The 19,852-nt window shown below is 46.2% G+C and overlaps 1 protein-coding gene across 4 annotated transcripts in view; it reads right to left on the minus strand.

The window, feature by feature from the left end:
• SNX3 (sorting nexin 3) overlaps nt 1–17,952 on the minus strand; it is a 53,985-nt gene extending 36,033 nt beyond the window's left edge. The window contains exon 1 of one of the 4 annotated variants that reach the window (XM_008064890.2): nt 17,498–17,952. In XM_008064890.2, coding sequence (XP_008063081.1) covers nt 17,498–17,659 — 162 coding nt within the window. In that variant the 5' untranslated portion in view covers nt 17,660–17,952. The remainder of the gene's footprint in view (nt 1–17,497) is intronic. The other 3 variants (XM_021715970.1, XM_021715969.1, XM_021715971.1) reach the window with 3 other exon arrangements.
• Nucleotides 17,953–19,852: the final 1,900 nt, after the last annotated feature.

Below are 19,852 nucleotides of genomic sequence, written 5' to 3' on the forward strand. Positions count from 1 at the left end.
ATCCTTTCCACCTCAGCCTTCCGAGGAGCTGGAATTACAGGCATGTGCTACCACACCTGGCTGATTTTTTTTTATTTATTGTAGAGATGAGGTCTCGCTGCCCAGGCGGGTCTCGAACCCGCGGGCTCAGGCAATCCACTTACCTCAGCCTCCCAAAGGCTGAGCCACCGAGCCCGGATCAAAAAAAATTTTTTTTAAGAGATGAGGTCTCACTTTTTGCCCAGGCTAGAGTCAGTGGCTATTCATAGGCACAATCCCAGCACAGTACAACCTTGAACTCCTGGCTCAAGTGATCTTTCTGCCTCAGCCTCCCATGTAGCTGGGACTATAGGTGCGCTCCACCACATTCAGTTTGGTGGTGTATTTTTTGAGTCAGAGTCTCACTCTGTCGCCCAGACTGGAGTACAGTGACATGCTCATGGCCACCGCAGCCTTGACCTGCTGGGCGCAGGTGAGCCTTCTGCCTCAACCTTCCAAGTAGATGAAACTACAGGCGTGTGCCACCACACTCAGCTAATTTTAAGATTTATTGTAGAGATGAGGTCTCATCAGGCTGCCCAGGCTGATCTCAAAAACATGGGCTCATGCAATCCTCTCACCTCTGCTCCAAAGTGCTAGAATTATAGGCATGAGCCATTGCACCCTGCTCCGTGGTGTTTTAAGGTGCTACATTTGTGGTAAAAAAAACTAACACATCCCACAAAACTATCCTTCAAAAATTAAAAAAAAATAAGACATTCCCAGATGAACAGAGACTAAGATTTCATAGGTAGCAAACCTGCCTTATAATAAATACCAAAGAGACCCTTTTGTAGTTCGTGACAACTGGGTTTTCAACATGCCTCCCTCAAACCTTGTTAATGATGTCGTATAATACCCATCTGACATGAACTTCGGGGGGAAAAAAAAGAATAATATTAAACAACGCACTTATGGCTGAAAATAATGATACCAGATGGTAACAGGAATCCACATGGAGAAATAAAGAGCAGCAATAAAAGCAATTACATAGATAAGTATCTATTTTTCTATATTCTTCTCTTAGTTGATTAAAAAGACAGCTTCGTAAGGCTGTATTATTGGTCTTATTTATAAAGATGTAGCCGGGTTCGGTGGCTCAGCCTGTAATCCCGCGCCTTTGGGAGGCTGAGGTGAGCGGATTGCCTGAGCCCGCGGGTTCGAGACCTGCCTGGGCAGCGAGACCTCATCTCTACAATAAATCAAAAAATCAGCCGACATGGTAGCGCGCGCCTGTAGTTCCAGCTCCTCGGAAGGCTGAGGCGGAAGGATCGCCGGAGTCCAGCAGGTCGAGGCTGCGGTGGCCGGGAGCGGCCACTGCACTCCAGTCTGGGCGACAGAGTGAGATGCCAACTCAAAAAAAAAAAAAGATGTAATATACATGTAGCAATAGCACAAAGGAAGGGGGGACTGTGGAGGGATCCGGAGCAGTCCCTATATTTACTGGAAGTAGATGAATATGACTCTGAAATGCATTGGGAAAAGCCGAGGCACGCTATAATTCCTAGACTAGCCACTAATAACACTAATGTTTTAAAAAGTAAAAGAAAAACACCACGGAATTAAAATGGTATGCTAAAAAATACCTATACAGTCAGGCACGGTGGTACACGTCTGTAATCCCAGCACATTGGGAAGCAGAGGCGAGAGGACTGCCTGAGCCCAAGGGTTCGAGACCAGCCTGGGCAACTTGGCGAAACCTCGTCTCTACAATAAAAAAATTAGCTGGCCATGGTGGTGCATACCTGTAGATCCAGTTACTTGGAAAGCTGAAGTGGAAGGATCGCCTGAGCCCAGCAGGTTGAGGCTGCGGTGGCCGTGAATGTGCCACCGCACTCCAGCCTGGGCGACAGAGTGAGATTCCGACTCAAGAAAAAAAAAAACATAAATGCCATTTAGTAATTTCACTAAATGTAAAGAAATTAAACATTCTAATCCAAAAGTAGAGATTGTCATACTGGATTAGAAAAGCGATCCTATCATATCCACCTACAAGTGACACGCTAAAGATCAAAAGCCAAAATGGTTAAAAGTGAATAAATGGAAAATTATATACGCTGCAAATAACCTTAAGCAAACAGGATAGCCAGGTGCAGTGGCTCACACCTGTAATCCCAGCACTTGGGAGGGTGAAAGAATTGCTTGAGCCCATGAGTTCAAACCCAGCCTGGACAACATAGTGAGACTTTGTTTCTACAGAAAATAAAAAAACTAGCTGGCACACACCAATAGTCCCAGCTACTCAAGAAGCTGAGGCAGAAGGATGGTCTGGGCCCAGTGTACTCCTCCTGGGTGACAGAGCAAGACCCCGACTTAAAAATAGAAAAAGAAAAAGGAAAAGAAAGCTGGAGTGATTATATTAATATCAGATAAGCCAGGAGCGGTGGCTCACACCTGTAACCACAGTACTTTGGGAGGCCAAGGCAGGAGGACTGCTTGAAGCCAGAAGTAAGAGACCAGTCTGACAACACAGCAAGATCTTGTCTATAAAAAATAAAATAATAACCTGGGTGTGCTGTCACATGCCTACCATCTCAGCTATTTGGGAGGCTAAGGAAGAAGGATCGCCTGAACCCAGGAGGTAGAGGTTGCAATAAGCCATGATGATGCCACTGCAATCAAGCCTGGGTGACAAATTGAGACCCCAATTCAAAAACAGCCAGACGTGGTAGCTCATGCCTATAATCCCAGCACTTTGGGAGGCTAAGGTGAGAGGACTGCCTGAGCTCACGGGTTCAAGACCAGCCTGGCAACTTGGCAAGGCCTCATCTCTACAATAAATCAAGTAATTAGCCAGATGTGGTGGTGCATGCCTGTAGTTCCAGTTACTTGGAAGGCTGAGGCGGAAGGATCCCCGAGCCCACTGCACTCTAGGCTGGGTAACAGAGTGCGACTCCAACTAAAAAAAAAAAAATTAGATAAAATAGACTTTAAGATAGAATAAAAGAGTAAGGACTGAGAGACTTTGCAAAAGGTCGTAAAGAACTACATTCTCCCTGCTTTGGGAATTTGAACAGATTAGAGAAACTAAACAATGACTGCCCCCACCCCCCATTTCTGTTTCCACGTTTTTTATTACTGTGGTAAAATACACATAAAACTTACCATTTTAACCATTTTTAAATGTACAGAGTTGTGTGGTCTTAAGCACATTCATATTGTTATGCAACTATCACCACATCAGTCCCCAGAATACCCACATTTAAAGGAATAGATTCCATGAGAATATAAGTAAGGGATTCCTAAGAGCCCTGACCTTGCCTTAAGTACACCCTAATGAGAAATCAGAGACTTTAGGGAAAAATACATGTCTGGCTCCTTATGTCAGAAAGCTAATCATTTACTAAAATCAGTAGCTCCGTCCTTTTTTTTTTTGAGTCAGAGTCTCACTCCGTCACCCAGGCTGGAGTGCAATGGCACGCTCACAGCCACCGCAGCCTCTACCTGCTGGGATCAGGCAATCCTTCCAAGTTACTGGAACCACAGGCGTGCACCACCACACCCAGAAATTTTTCCTTTATTGTAGAGATGAGGTCTCACCAAGTTGCCCAGGTTAGTCTCAAACCCATGGGCTCAGGCACTCCTCTCGCCTCGGCCTCCCAAAGTGTTGGGATGACAGGTATGAGCCACCACACCCTCTTTTGATAGTGTGAAAAAACTGGAGGGACTCTCAGATAATGACGACGACGACGATGACATGATGATAACAGCAACTAATAATGAATAAAATTAAGTAGCACTTAAAGTTCATAACATGCATCACTCCATTCTTGTGTAACTCTGAGGAAAGCACTGCCATTCTCATCTTCAGAATGGGCAACAGGTTTCGAGGGGTTAAGAAAATCGCCATGGGCATTCCTCAAGAACAAAAACAGTAGTACAGGTTCCCAAAGAACAAAGTCTCTGGTGCACAGGTACTGTACTCAATACAAGTTTTGTTCCACAGACACAGCCTCCCTCTGCCCCTCCACCCCAAATACTAAGGTCTACCTACCATCACAGGATAGGGAAAGATGGCCTAGGTGCTTAGATCAAACCTGACAAGAAAATGAGATATAAATCATGTCCTCTGCTGGTGGGTAGAAGTATGCCCTACCGGGCTCGGTGGTTCAGCCTGTAATCCCGCGCCTTTGGGAGGGTGAGGTGAGTGGACTGCCTGAGCCCGTGGGTTCGAGACCTGCCTGGGCAGGCGAGACCTCATCTCTACAATAAATCAAAAAATTAGCTGGGCGTGGTAGCACGCGCCTGTAGTTCCAGCTCCTCGGAAGGCTGAGGCGGAAGGATCACCGGAGCCTAGCAGGTCAAGGCTGCAGTGGCCGAGAGCGGCCACTGCACTCCAGTCTGGGCAACAGAGTGAGACTCCAACTCAAAAAAAAAAAAAAGTATGCCCTGTACAAGGACTGACGCAGAATGAGAGAAGCAAAATATAACGTCAGGGCAAATGTGGGAATTAAGAGTAATAAACAATGACAACTGAATTAAAAGAACAAAATTTCTCTGCAGATACTGGCATAGAATAAGAATTCCTAGCAATACTGATAAAAAACTGCTGAGCTATCTCTGAAACCACATGATACTGGTAAGAAACTGTGCTCTTTTAATAAAGTCAGGTAAACTGGACGCAGTGGCTAATGCCTGTAACCCCAGCACTTTAGGAGGCCGAGGCAGGAGGATTGCTTGAACCCAGGAGTTCAAGACCAGCCTGGGCTATGTAACGAGACTTCGTCTCTACAAAAAATACAAAAATTAGCCAACGCAGTGGTGCATGCCTATAATCCCAGAAACTTGGGAGGCTGAGGCATGAGGATCATTTGAGTCCAGGAGTTTGAGGCTGTGGTTAAGTTGTGATCAGGCCACTATATACCACCAGCCTGGGCAACAAAGTGAAGCCCTGACTCAAAAATAAAAAAAATAAAGTCAGGTGAATCTAGTAAAAACACTAATCAGAACCACAAGTCATAAAAACTCACCAAAATTTTGCAACAATTCAATCTTTATATTTGTTTACTTGTTCAACAATCAAGAATTTAAATTAGGAAGTTATAAAAATGAAAGTCCCTGGCACTTCAATGACACTACAACTGGAGTTGATTCTGCGTTGCAGCTTGTTCAGGACGGCCCTCCCCGCCTCCTCACCAATTTAAGGTGTTTCTGGGAAGAATATAGCAATGCATGTATTAAAGGACAAAAGTGGCCTATACAAGGTGCCAACTGGTTGCAGAACAAGACATCACTGCAGGATCTCTTAGCTAAACCTCAGGAGAGTGGGGGTTCGCAACAGACAAGAAAGTAGATCTAGCCAAATTGTCTGGAACCAGACATTTCCATCTTGAATGCCAACCTGGGCAGGACTGGAGAGCAAGAAGTAAGGCACTAAGCCCTCTGACAGGCATCCTTTATTCTCACCCAGCCCACTGCTAGTTAAGCTCCAGTCTAAGTAACGTATGGCCTATAAACGTGTGTCCAACTCTCTAAAGTAATAAAATGTTCCTATCAAGAAAATAAGTTTCACTGAGCATGGTGGATCACGCCTGTAATCGCAGCACTTTGGGAGGTGGGGGTGAGAGGATTATCTGAGCTCAGGGGTTCAAGACCTGCCTGGGCAACATAGTGAGACAATAAATCAAAAAATCAGCTGGGCGTGGTGGCACACGCCTGTGGTTCCAGCTACTTGGAAGGCTGAAGCAGAAGGATTGCCTGAGCCCAGCAGATCATGGCTGTGGTGGTCGTGAGCATGCCACTGCACTCCAGCTTGGGTGACAAAATGAGACTCTTATTCAAAAAAACAAAAACAAAAACATTATTCTTGTTCATTTTAAATGACTGCTTGAAGTTATGGTGCAGACTTCTCAAAATAGGAAAAAAGCAAACAAAAATCATGTGACATGAGAAGAAATATATAGTTTTATATTTATTGCCTGAAATACTTAAATATATTTTAGACTTTGAGTCTTAGGATCACAAGTTGCAAATGTCAAAGTACCCTTCTCCTCATGGGTGTAGTGAATGAAAAATAACTATAGTTTCTTATAACTTTGCTTGAAATTATGGTGGTTCAAAGGGCCGGCCATTAAGTATGAAATCTTTTCTAAGTTAAATTTTAATCAAGAGCCAAAAACCTAAGATATCCATCACCTGGCATTTGTAACCTTACATTTGTCAAGTCTTAGAAGTTAGCCATCTCTCTCATACAAGGGCACCAGATCATAAGAGCAAGGATAAACAACTGTATCAAAGATGATATGGTTTTTCTCTTACACCCAGCCTTTAAAAAAAAAAAGAAATGATCACAGTTACCATTATTACAACCTTGACATGGATAACCAAAGTGACTTCACCTTTTAATAATTTTCTCTTTAAGTCAGGCATAGTGGCTCACACCTGTAATCTTAGCACTTTGGGAGGCTGAGGCAAGAGGATTGCCTGAACTCAGGGGTTCGAGACCAGTCCAAGCAACATGGCAAGACCTTGTTTCTACAATAAATCAAAAAAAAAGGAGCTGGGTGTGGTGGTGTGTGCCTGTAGTTCTAGCTACTTGGAAGGCTGAGGCAGAAGGATCACCTGAGCAGAGACTCCGACTTAAATAATAATAGTAATAATAATAATAATTTTCTGTTTAATTTGGAAAAACCAATGCCTCTACTTCCTGTTAAGATGAATACTCAACTTTTTCCCATGAGAACAAAAATTTATAACATCTTTGGCAAAGCATCTTGGTGAACTAGAAGACAGACGAGAGCTGGTGGTGCTCGATTCTGATTGAGAAGAAGAAAAGCTCAGAGTCAGGCCCAGATGTAGCCCCCACTGACTCTCATTCTCTTAGTATCATTTTTTGTTGGAAATGATCTTTAGGACAGGGGCATGGCCATTGCTATTAGGTTCCTACTGCTGCTGTAACACATTACCACACACTGAGTAGCTTAAAACCACACAAATTAAAAGTTTTGAGGCCAGGCATGGTGGCTCACACCTGTAATCCCAGCACTTTGATACGCTGAGGCAGGAGGACAGTTTAAGGTCAGGAGTTTTTCTTTAAAAGAAAAGGAAAAAAAAAGTTTTGGAGGTCAGAAGTCCAAAATAGGTCTAATTTGGTTAAATCAAGGCAAGAGCAGAGCCGAGCTCCTTCTGAAGGATCTAGGAGATAATCTGTTTCCTGGCCTGTTCTGGTTTCTAGAGACTGCCTGCATTCCTTGGCTTGTGGTCCCTTCCACCATCTTCAAAGTGAGTAATTCTATTCCTGCAACCTCTATTCCATTGTTGTAACTTAAAAAAAAAATTTTTTAAAGATGTGGGGTACAATTCAGGGTTAGGTATACAAATGCTCATTATATAGGTACCCTTGTTGACTGAGGCGTGCCCCTCCCAAACTGCTGTATCTTCTCTGACTTCCTGCCTCCCTACTTCACATGTAAGGACCCTTGTGACTGCACTGGTCCCAGCTGGTTACTTCAGAACCATCTCCCCATCTCAAGTTCCTTCACTGAGTCACATCTGCAAAGTCATTTTTGCCAGTAAGGTAATATATCCACAGGTTCCAGGTGTCAGGACATGTACAGTTTTGGGGAGTCATTCTTTTCCCTACCATGATCACAGGTGCTGCCTAACTATAACATTTGGAGAGTGAGTACTTGGTGGTAGATAAATGCTGCCACAAGTTCTTGGAAGCTACTTCCATCAAAAGGTGGAAGAATCTATTTCCCCACACACTGAGACTCCACACTGGTCTTATGACTTGCTTTGCCAACTAAGTGTGGTAGAAGTGAGAAGCACATTTCGAAGCCTATAACTCAAGATCTTATCGCTTCCACCTTCAACCTCTTAGACTGCTATTCTGCGCCTACCATATAGAGAAGCCAGAATACTGGAGAGCAAGAGGCTATGCAGAATAGAATTAGGCAACCCAGGGACAGCCAGCATCAAATGCCAGACATGCCAACTTCCTAACTGATAACAGCCACACAAGTGAGCAAAGGCAAAAACCAGCAGAGGAACTGCCCAGTCAACCCACAGAGTGGCTGAGTGGTGGGAAATAAACCCCTGTCGTAAGCCATGAAGTTCTGGGGTGGGTTGACACACACTGCTAACTAATACTGGGTAGCGCACACATGTACACTGTATTTGGACAATGTGCATATATTTGGATTAGATCTCCCTCTCTCCCTCCCTCTCGCTCACTTTCTTACAAGACAGGTCTCACTCTGTCATCCAGGCTGGAGTGCAGTGGTGCTATCACAGCTCACTGCAGCCTTGAATTCCTGACCTCAAGCAATCCTCTCGCCTCTGCCTCCTGAGTAGCTGGGACTACAAGCCCATACCACCATGCTGGATTCGCTTTTGGCAATAGGAATAAGGGATCATCATCAGGGTTAAGTACGGAAGATCAGGCAGACTTTCTCAGCTATATCATAAACCATGGTTAGGTTGAAACTGAAAATGATTAAGTAAGAATTATTAAGTGGTCTATTTCTATGATCTGTTTTAACTGGAAATAAGATTAATTTCACTTTCTAAGAAGAGGCAGTAAGATAAACAATATCAGAGAAAACACAGGGTAAAAGCAGCTACCATGTTGTCTGAACCCTCCAGATGCTTAAGAGTTACTTAAAACAAAACAAATGAGCTGGGTTCCCTGGCTCATGCCTGTAATCCCAGCACTTTGGCAGGTGGAGGTGAGAAGACTGCCTGAGCCAAGGGGTTCAAGGTCAGCCTGGCAATTTGGTGAGACCTCGTCTCTACAATAAATAAAAAAATTAGCTGGGTGTGGTAAACACAAGCCTGTAGTACCAGCCACTTGGAAAGCAGAGATGGAAGAATCACTCAAACCCAGCAGGTCGAGGCCGTGGTGGCCATAAGCATGCCACTGCACTCCAGCCTGAGCAACAGAGTAAGATTCTAACTCAAAAAAAAAAAGGATAAGAAAAGAGGTAGAGAAAACTGTTTGTGTCAGACAGTAAATAAGGGGTCCCATGGCATAAATTGATCAGAACCCAGTATTATTATTTTATAACCTTGGCAAGTCATTGACAACATCAAATGTTGGCAGTGAATGACAAAAAAGACAGGTGTTCCTTCTGCCTAGCATACTGCTAGCCCACCTCAGCCCTCATGCACTCCTGGGCCCTCAGGACAGAAAAGGGTTCCCACTGGACATGACGCACATTGTTGCCAAGTGCTGCCAAACTGAACAGACTCCACTGTTCTCCTGTCTCCAGCCTGTACGCTTCTCTAGGTTAAACATGCCTTATGACTCCTCTAGCCAAATATCTAGCACAGGCTACATTTGGCGGATAGTTCATAAATACTTATTTATTGGACAGGTTTAGGGAAACTGATCAGAGAAATTCTCTAGTCCTATTTCAGGTTGGTGCGAGCTAACTGAATGTGGCAACCACGTTTTATTACGCTTAGCATTCCCAAGTGCTCGAAGAAGCAAATGGTTCGCTGGAGCTACTCAAATTTTAGTTAACAAATCTAAAAAAAAATTCAGATAGAAAAGAAATTGATTAGATGTCTTGAGGAAGATAACTGAGCAAACAGATTTCAGATACAAATCATATTCTGATGTCTGAGCAAATAGCTCTAAAATTACAATTTATTCCAACGTAAGTATATCAATATCATCTGCCTTTCTAAACTAAGATAAAAATCGTTAATTTACTATTGTAATTTAGAGAATCGATACCAGTTACAACATAACCCCTTTCTATAATCCAGATATTTAAATATTTAAAATGATTTCAGGCCAGGCACAGTGGCTCACACCTAAAATCCCAATACTTTGGGAGGCCAAGGTGAAAGGATTGCCTGAGCTCACGGGTTCAAGACCAATCGGGGCAATTTGGGAAGACCTCATCTCTACAATAAACTTTTAAAAAAATTAGCCAGGTATGGTGGCGCGTGCCTGTAATTCCAGCTACTTGGAAGGCTGAGGCAGAAGGATCACCTGAGGCCAGCAGGTCAAGGCTGCAGTGGCTGGGAGTGTGCCACTGCACTCCAACCTGGACGACAGAGTGAGATTTCAGCTCAAAAAAAAAAAACTTCTATAATGGTATACTGCCATATTATGTAGGGGGTTAACTTGAAAGAACACAAAACAAGGCTGGTCACGGTGGTTCATACCTGTAAACCCAGCACTCTAAGAGACTGAGATGAGAGAATTGCTTGAGCCCAGCAGTTTGAGACCAGCCTGAGTCACATAGGAGACCTAATCGCTACAAAATATTTAAAAAGTAGCTAGGTGTGATCCCACGTGCCTGTATTCCCAGCTACTCAGGTGGCTGAGGCAGAAGGACTGCCTTGGATACCATCTTTCTTACCTAATGTTCCAAAAATTGCTGACTCTGCATACATGTAAGCAGTATAATGTAGTACAAACATCAAATAATAACATCTAATAATAATGGTCTAGTACCTTTTTGCTTTCTGTAATGGAGTCTCATTCTGCTGCCTAGGCTGCAGTGCAGTAGCATGATCACAGCTAGTCACTGCAGCCTTGACTTCTGGGCTCAGGTGATCCTTCCGCTTCAGCCTTCTGAGTAGCTGGGACTACATGCGCTTGTCACCATGCCCAACTAATTTTTTTATGTTTCTGTAATGGTAAGGTCTCATAATGTTGCCCAAGCTTGTCGTGAACTCCTGGACACAAGCAGTTCTGCCTCAGTCGCCCAAAGTGCTGGGATTACCGGCATGAGCCATGGCACCTGGCATAGTGCTTTTTTAAGAGGCAGAGGAGGTAAGCATGATTATGAAGGTAAGCAGCAGAGAAAAACCTCTATTACACAGGGTCATTGGGATAACTAAAAGTTAACCATTTTAGACTTTCCCTTTTAAAGGTGTAGAGTGGTAATGTTTATAAAATGAAACCCCATCCCCCTCCCCCAAAAAGTTCAGGCCTGAAGCAGTGGCTCCCAATGGGAGAACTGCTTGAGGCCAGGAGTTCAAGACCAGCCTGGAACACAGTGAGACACCCATGTCTACAAAATATTTAAAAATTAGCCAGATGTGAAGGCAAACACCTGTAGTCACAGTACTGAAGAGGCAGAGGTGGAAGGATGGCTTGAGCCCAGGAGTTTGAGTTTACAGTGAGCTAAAATTGCACCACTGCATTTCAGCCTAGGTGACAGAGCAAGATTCTCTTTAAAAAAAAAAGTTGAGCCGGGTTCGGTGGCTCAGACCCGCCTGGGCAACTTGGCGAGACCTCATCTCTACAATAAATCAAAAATTAGCCAGATGTGGTAATGCGCGCCTGTAGTTCCGGCTACTTGGAAGGCAGAGGTGGAAGGATCACCGGAGCCCAGCAGGGCGAGGCTGCAGTGGCTGGGTGCGGCCACTGCACTCCAGTCTGGGCGACAGAGTGAGACTCCAACTCAAAAAAAAAAAAAGTTTATTTCCCAGATGAATACACATTTTTTCTTTTTTTGACTTCTGACTTATTTTCATGATTATTATTCAGGGATACAGATATAGACTTTGCAAGACAGGAGCAAAAATATCTGGCTTGGGTGAATACAGTCAGTGCTTCCCCTTCCTCCCAAAAAGCTAAGCTGTAGAGACTGGTATGCTTTCTGCTAACATTTATTTATTTATTGAGTCAGGGTCTCACTCTTGTTGCCCAGGCTGGAGCGCAGCAGCATGATCACGACGATCATGGCTCACAGCAGCCTCTACTTCCTGAACTTAGGTGATCCTTTCACCTCAGCATCCCGAGTAGCTGGGATTACTAGGCCCATGCCACCACACAGGGTTATTTTACGATTTTCTTTTTGTAGAGATGAGGTCTCGCCATGTTGCCCAAACTGGTCTTGATTTCCTGGGTTCAAGCAATCCACCCAGCTCTGTCTCCCAAAGTGCTGGGATTCTGGCAGGTGTGAGCCACCAAGCCCAGCCATTTCAGCTAATACTTAAATTGCCTCCCTTCCAAAAAGTTTTCTACCTTTGACAAATGTCCCTGTTTTTCCTTCTGCTGTCAGGAGCTGCTATTCATTTTGTTTTACTATTTTAGAATTTGCTTTAAAAAAAAAAAAAAAAAACCATCAAAGCTACAAACCATTGTGCCTCTATGTATTTTTCTACTTCTCTACCACCTATCATTTCTCAGGAAGACAGAGATCACAGTGCCCAGCAGGAGAAACCCTCGCTTGAGTATCAGTAAAGTGCTCCTACTGGGGTGCTTTTTAAACTATCACTGCCCAAACCTCACACCATCCCGATTAAAGGAGACTCTTAATGGTTTCCAAAGCTCCCCAGGTGATCTGAACTCAGTTCAATGAGGGCTGAAGAAAAAGTATAATTTCTGAAGTTCAGAAAATCTAGATTCCAATTCCAATTTTGCCATTTAACAGCTGTGACCCTGGGCAAGTTAACTTCTCTAAACTTTATTTTTGAGTCGGAGTCTCACTGTCGCCCAGGCTGGAGAGCAGTGGCATGATCACAGCCACCACAGCCTCAACCTGCTGGGTTCAGGTGATCCTTCTGCCTCAGCCTTACAAATAGCTGGAACCACAGGCGTGCGCCACCACACCCAGCTATTTTTTTTTTTTAACTGTAGAAACGAGGTCTCGCCAAGTTGTCCAGACTGGTCTTGAACTGCTGGGCTCAGGCAATCCTCTTGCCTCTGCCTCCCAAAGTGCTGGAATTAAAGGTGTGAGCCATTTACTGACTTCATTTATTGGTAAGTGTCCATTATGTGCCAAGCAGTGTTGGGAGTTGAGTAAGGGTGATTATAAGTCACTGTCCACTAAGACATTTACAATGGGAGATACAGGAAGTCACAGACAAGCAAACCAATTCAATCCTAATACGGCTTTCAGGGCACACAGGAAGGAAATCCAGCCTAGAGTCAAGAGATCAGCAAAATCTCTAAAAAAGGGGACATTAAGGCTGAGGCCTGCAGGATAAGTATGGTGACCAGAGGAGGCTAATGGAGGAAGGCTGTTTTACCAGAGGAGGAAGTGTGTGCAAAGGCCTGGATTCAGCTTAACTGGGAGATGCAAGTAGTCCAGGCCTGCAGCATAAAACCAGGAAAGGGCAGAGAGGAGGCAAGGATCAAGAGGGTCCTCAGCTTCTACACCTACAAAACAGGAAATTGAACTCCTCCACTCAGTTACCTCCAACGTCTAATTTTCTATCTATAGTCCAATGCCTTGCACATGATAGATACTCAAGTGACAAATGCCTTCGTTTTCAGTTGTAACATATACAGGAAAAGGCTCGCCTTCTATAAGCACCGTTAGCCAACTGGTAACACACTTTTGCTCCAAATGACCTTATCATAGCACAGAATTTAATAGCTCTTTTCAGCTGCCCATTCTTCCTGGGTGCATCTTACCTCCTGTGAATTAGTGAGGGCAGACCCCAGGTCTCAAGGGTGCCAACATTCCTTCAAAGGGTTTGGACACTTGAGGATGCCCCACTGCTAGGCTGTAGATAATAAAGGTTTTAATATACTGGTTTGTTTTTTTTTTTAGCTGGAGTCACACTCTGTCGCCCAGACTGGAGTGCAGTGGCATGCTCTCACGGCTATCACAGCCTCGACCTGCTGGGCTCAGGCGATCCTTCTGCCTTAGCCTTACAAGTAGCTGGAACTACAGGCTTGTGCCACCATGCTCAGCTAATTTTTTTAATTTCTTTTAATTTTTTTAATTTCTCGCCAAGTTGCCCAGGCCGGTCTCGAACCTATGGTCTCAGGCAATCCTCTCGCCTCTGCCTCCCAAAGTGCTGGGATTATAGGCACCAGCCAGGACAACCTGGCGAGACCTCATCTCTACAATAAATCAAAAAATTAGCCAGGCATGGTGGCATGCGCCTGTAGTTCCAGCAACTTGGAAGGCTGAGGTGGAAGGATCACCTGAGCCCAGCAGGTCCAGTCTGGGCAATAGTGAGACTCCAACTCAAAAAAAAAAAAGGCTACTGGTCAAGTACTGAATAAGACAGCTTTCTTTTTTTTTTTTTTTTGAGTGGGAGTTTCACTCTGTCGCCCAGACTGAAGTGCAGTGGCCGCTCCCAGCCACCGCAGCCTCGACCTGCTGGACTCCAGAGCTCCTTCCGCCTCAGCGTTCCGAGTAGCTGGAATTACAGGCATACGATACCAAGCCCGGCTGATTTTTTGGTTTATTGTAGAGATGAGGTCTCGCTGCCCAGGTGGGTCTCGAACCCGCGGGCTCAGGCAATCCATTCACCTCAGCCTCCCAAAGGCGGGATTACAGGCTGAGCCACCGAGCCCGGCTTGGCTTCCTTTCATACCATACTTGCTCAGGAAAGTTATATCTCCATGGTAACTAGGTCTCTTGATAAGGAAATCCAACACTTTTAGTAACTCAACTGTGTATTAACACACAGAAGATGTAGTTGACTCTAAGCTTTATTTTAGAGAATAAAATACCTGTTTTTATAAAGAGCTGCCTTTGGAGTGCCTATTATGTGCCAGTCACTATGCTAAGGGAATTTATATGCCTGTCTTGGTGAGTCCTCAGAGGTAGGTACTAATATTAACATGACTATTTCATAGAGAGGAAGAGGAGCTTCGATTCTGTACCTTACGATGTTAGTAAATGATAAATCTATTCTGTGGATCCAGGACTATTTCAGAGCTTAGGAAAAACCCTTAGTTCTATTCCTGTTCAGAATAATTGTCTCTAGGTACACTAGTGGATCTTAATTTAAAATCTTCAGAAAATTAAAGTTATATTATAGCACAAACTTCATAAGCAGTAACTAAATTTCCCTCTCAGCCTTCTCTTTAATATGCCTAAATAATCCTAGACCCTGAGCTTTCCCAAACCTTTCATCATTTATGGTGCTCTCTGCTGTACCTATCCATTAGAACAATTTTTAAAAACATTAGCACTGTGCCAATTATTTTCAAAAGCCCAGAGATACTAATCAAGTGATCCTAATAGTCTTAAACACTATTCTCAAACCAAAAGATAAATGGAGATTGGGAAACTTGTATTCTAAAGTGCCACCATCCAGATAAAATTACCCTATGAATTAGAGTAATTTCAATCAGATCCTGTAAAATTGAACATTTTTCTCAAGACCAGAATTAGAGAATAACTATAAGAGAGTTTAAGGGCCCAAATTCTGGAACATAAAATGGTTTTCCATGTGTCAATAGCAAAATGCAGGCAGCAGGGGCTATGAAGAGAGCAACAGTTTGGAAAATAAGAAACAAGATTACAGAATAACCAACCTATTCATCTTATGGCCACTCTATCTTAATACAGGACTGTAATTATTCTAAAAAAATCATATGCTGCTTAAATAAGGCTTAATGTCTTACTACTTGGTGTCCTGAGTTTTAAGTTAACCGGTTACATACTAAGAGAAACCCAAAGGCATTTCATAAGCATTAAAAATTCAATTATGTTTTCTTATAGAACCCCTGCATTTATTACTGTAACAGTCCTTAACACTCAATGAGCTGGGTTTATATAAAAATACAAACCAGGTTGGGTGCAGTGACTCATACCCGTAATCCCAGCACTTTAGGAGGCGGAGGCGAGAGGATTGCCTGAGTCCAGGGCTTCAAGACCAGTCTGAACAACTTGGCAAGAACTAGTCTCTACAATAAATAAAAAAAATTAGCTGGGCATGGTCACAGGAGACCGAGGCAGAAGGATCACCTGGGCCCAGGAGGAAGAGGCTGCGGTGATCCATGTTTGGGCCACTGCACTCCAGTCTGGGCAAACACAGTGAGACTCTAACTCAAAAAAACAAAACCAGAGTAGGTTTATAATTTGTTCATTCTCTAACTCATTAATCACTCTTAAAAAGGATTATTTCCTTTAACATGCAAATGATTACACCAAAAACAATTTATGCTTAAGTGTCACATCTACTATTTGGTAATAAGGTATCAGATGTATAAAAGAGGATTAACTTATTACTTGAGTCTGTTGAATACAATGCCCTCAGCAAGACAAACATTAAGTCATTAAGTAGAGGAAGTGGAGGCAGGAGATTCCAATTCAATTGTGTGACAGGAAGTACTTGCCATGGAAGTTTAGAAACAGGAATACCAAGTTCTGTTTTAGCACAAGGAAAAAAAACCACACTGGTGAATAAGGGCAAAAGAGGAAGTTCTTAGTGAGCCATCTGCTATATATTACAGTCAATCCAAAATCATTCCAAAAGTTTAAAAAAAAAAACCTCACTTTTCTGCTAGGCTCACAGGAGACTATATTTCCCTAGGGGTGCTGGAGCCTGGAGGGTCCCTAAAATCACTGCTCACATTGTCCACGTCCACGGGGAGACCAGAGTGATCAGAGTGACCAACCTGTGGGCTTTATGTCTTAAAATTTGGTGATTAACTTCTTCTGTAGTCACAGTAACTACATTAAGAATCATTTTTTAAAAGTCCTTAAAGTTTCACAACCATGTGAAAGTTTCATAACCATGTAAATACTGAACTGTACACTTCACAGTGGTTAGGATGGTAATTTTCTGTTGCATGTTTTTTTCTACCACACACACAACAGTGCATAAGGAGAAAATACTCCACTCAAATGTTAATGGTAACTTGTTATGTAAATGTTGATTACTCTAAAGCCAAAATTATCTTACGCTTAATTTTTAATAATTTGTTGTCGTCTTTAACAGCTGGATTAGTTTTCTGTCATTAATCTTTAAAGATGCTTCCACACACCGGCAAGTTCTTTAATCCTGAACTCCACGGTGAAAGTGAAGCACTATTTCTCAAGTAGCGTTTTTCACATCATCTGAATTACTCATCGGCACCAAATACCAGTTATGAGATTGTGTGTGTTTTACTCCGGCCACTTCCTTCATTCAGTGGAGTGCAGCTCTCGAAATGGAGAGAGCAAGACCAGTCCAGAACGGGCTTCTCTCAAGCCAAGGGTCCTTTGGGACGGCGGCGGCAGGTGCCACCTCTCAGCCTGGAGCGCGGCGATGGCCCGAAAAGCCAAGGTCACCCACGCCCAACCGCCTGGCCCAGCTCCATCCCCGATATGCCAGGCTTTTGGGACCACCCCTTAAGTTCTGTCCAGCAGAGCACAAGAAGTGCATGGGTTTGGTGGCCCGGGAAGGGCCTGGAGCCCCCCGCTGGGCTCGGTCACCCCGGGAAGGCGCCAGGAAGATAAACGCGGGGAAAGGCGCCCACTCTGCGCGAGCCCCCTACCTCCGTCGACATCCCGCTTCCTTCCCGGGGAAGGGCGGTGGTTCTCGAAAGATCTACCCTTCCCAACTCAAGTGTCATTCCAGCATCAGCTGCAGAGGGGCCGGCGGCGCTCGGCCCACGCCCTCTCGTTCGAGCACCTTTCCCGAGGGCCTGCGCGGAGCCGGCTCCGCAGCCCCCACGTGAGCCCTGCCCCAAGGGGAGGCCCTGGCTCACGACCCCGGCCCGCCGACGGCGCGCCCCACTGCCCTGCAGGGGCCTCGCGACCTGTGGTGGCCCGGGGGGACCCCGCTCTCGGGTCGGGGGAAGGGACTTCTGCGGGGGAAGAGGGGGAGGCGGCCTCACCTTGACCCTGATCTCGTAGGTGGTGAAGCGGCCCCGGCCGACCCCCACAGTCTGCGGGTTGCTCACATCGATCTCGAGGAAGTTGCTGGGCGGCCCGTAGGCGTCGTTCAGATTTTGCGGCTTGGTGATCAGCCGCCGGGTGTCCGCCACGGTCTCCGCCATGTCGCTGTCGCCGCCGCCGCCGCCGCCGCCGCGGGCTCCCTCCGCCCCCTCCGCGCTCCACCGACGCCGCCGCTGCTGCCCGCCGCGGGGACCCGGGGCTCGCGCGCGCCGGTGGCGAAGCGCACGAGCATGTAGAGCGAGCGTCACGAGCACGCCGAGCCTCCTCCCAGCGGGCTCGGTTTCCGCCTCCGCCCCCGGGGAGAATCCGCTGATGCGCCGGAGAGCCCCGCCCGGGCCCGCGAGACCCGGCGGAGGCCGGAGAGAGGCCGAGGGGCCGGGTTTGGAGGAGAGGCGGTGTCGCGGGACTTGGGGCCGCGGGCGGGTTTCAAGCCGGACTACAATCCCCACAATGCACCGGGGCGGGCGCGCCGCGCCGCCGGCTCCGCGGTGCTGAGGTCCAGCCGGGGCTTCCGGTCTCCCTGCGCTCGCCCGGCCGGTCGGGAGGGAGGGCGCCGGAAACGGGCTGCGAGGCCTGGGGACGGCGGGGTGGAGGCTGGGCCTGAGGTCTGGAAGGTTTGCCGGCGAAGGAAGCGAAGCTGCCACTGTCATTCCATGCCGACCTGTGCGCCGCCTCACCCGGAACCCCTGAAAGTGCCTTTCTCCGTGGCCTTCGACAGATGGCCACCAATGGCCTTGACATAGACCTGAGAGTTTTACCAGACACGTGTCTGATTATCAGTTGAAGGCAGCAAGGCAGGGGAGTGGAATGGAAAACATACAGAAACAAGCCCGGCGCGGTGGCTCACTCCTCCAACCCTAGCACTTTGGGAGGCCAAGGTGGGAGGATCGCTTGAACCCAGGAGTTCCAGACCAACCTCGGCAACATGGCGAGACCTCAGCCTTACCCGACCCCCCCCCACAAATATGCCGGGCGTTATGGCGCGCGCCGCTTGTCCCAGCTACTCGGGAGGCTGAGGCGGAAGGATGATCTCAACCCAGGAAGTCCAGACTGCAATGGCCTTGAGTGCCACTGTACTCCAGCCTGACCCCAACTCAGAAAGAAAGCAAAAAAAATACCGGCCACAGTGGCTCTCCCCTGTAATCCCAGCACTTTGGGAGGACGAGGTGAGGGAATTGCCTGAGCCCAGGGTTCGAGACAGCCTAGGCAACTTGGCGAGCCCTCTTCTCTACAATAAAATTTTAAAAAATTAGCCGGTCTAGGTGGCATGCGCCTGTAGTTCCAGCTACTTGGAAGGCTGAGGCCGAAGGATGGGCGGAACCTAGCAGATCGAGGCTGTAGCGGCCGGCCGTGAGCGTGCCACTGTACTCCAGCCTGGGTGACAGAGTGAGACACCAACTCAAAAACGAACAAAACCTGGTGCCATCATAGCACTTTTGGGATATAGGTTGCCACAAAAACAAATTAACAGACAGGCTGAGAGCTGCCTTGAGTGCCCTAGGTCTGGGTGAGCTGCCACTCCCTTCATTTCCAAGGAAGTCCCAGTAATTTTTTTTTTAAGTGGTAAACATTTCTGTAGCACTTGAAATGCAACTCAGATAAACCTTTATAAGAAATGGGTGGCTCAAGGCTGTAATCACAGCACTTTGGGAGGCCGAGGTGAAAGGATTGCCTGAGCCCGTGGGTTCAAGAACAGCCCTGGCAACTTGGTGAGACCTCATCACTACAATAAAAAAATAGCCAGGCGTGGTAGAGCACACCTGTAGTTCCAGCTACTTAGAAGCCTGAGCTGGAAGGATCGTCTGAGTTTAGCGGGTCGACACTGGGTGGCCATGAACATGCACATGCCTGTGGTTCCAGCTACTAGGAAGACTGAGGCAGAAGGATCGCCTGAGCCCAACAGGCTGAGGTTGAGGTGGTCATGAATGTGCCACTGCACTCCAGCCTGGGTGGCAGAGTAAGACGCAGACATTAAAAAAAAAAAAAAGGAAAAAATTAATTAGATCCTACCTCATCGCTAAATATCCAATGCAAATTTTAAACTTTAAGGTACGATAGGAGCCGGGCTTGGTGGCTCAGCCTATAATCCCGCGCCTTTGGGAGGCTGAGGTGAGTGGATTGCCTGAGCCCGCGGGTTCAAGACCCGCCTGGGCAGGCGAGACCTCATCCCTACAATAAATCAAAAAATCAGCCGGGCGTGGTAGCGCATGCCTGTAATTCCGGCTACTGGAAGGCTGAGGCGGAAGGATCGCCGGAGCCCAGCAGGTCGAGGCTGCCCAGCAGGTCGAGGCTGC

This window comes from Carlito syrichta, unplaced genomic scaffold (genome assembly GCF_000164805.1).
Source record: "Carlito syrichta isolate Samal-C Ts95f unplaced genomic scaffold, Tarsius_syrichta-2.0.1 Scaffold308099, whole genome shotgun sequence".
In the NCBI taxonomy this organism is placed as follows: domain Eukaryota; kingdom Metazoa; phylum Chordata; class Mammalia; order Primates; family Tarsiidae; genus Carlito; species Carlito syrichta.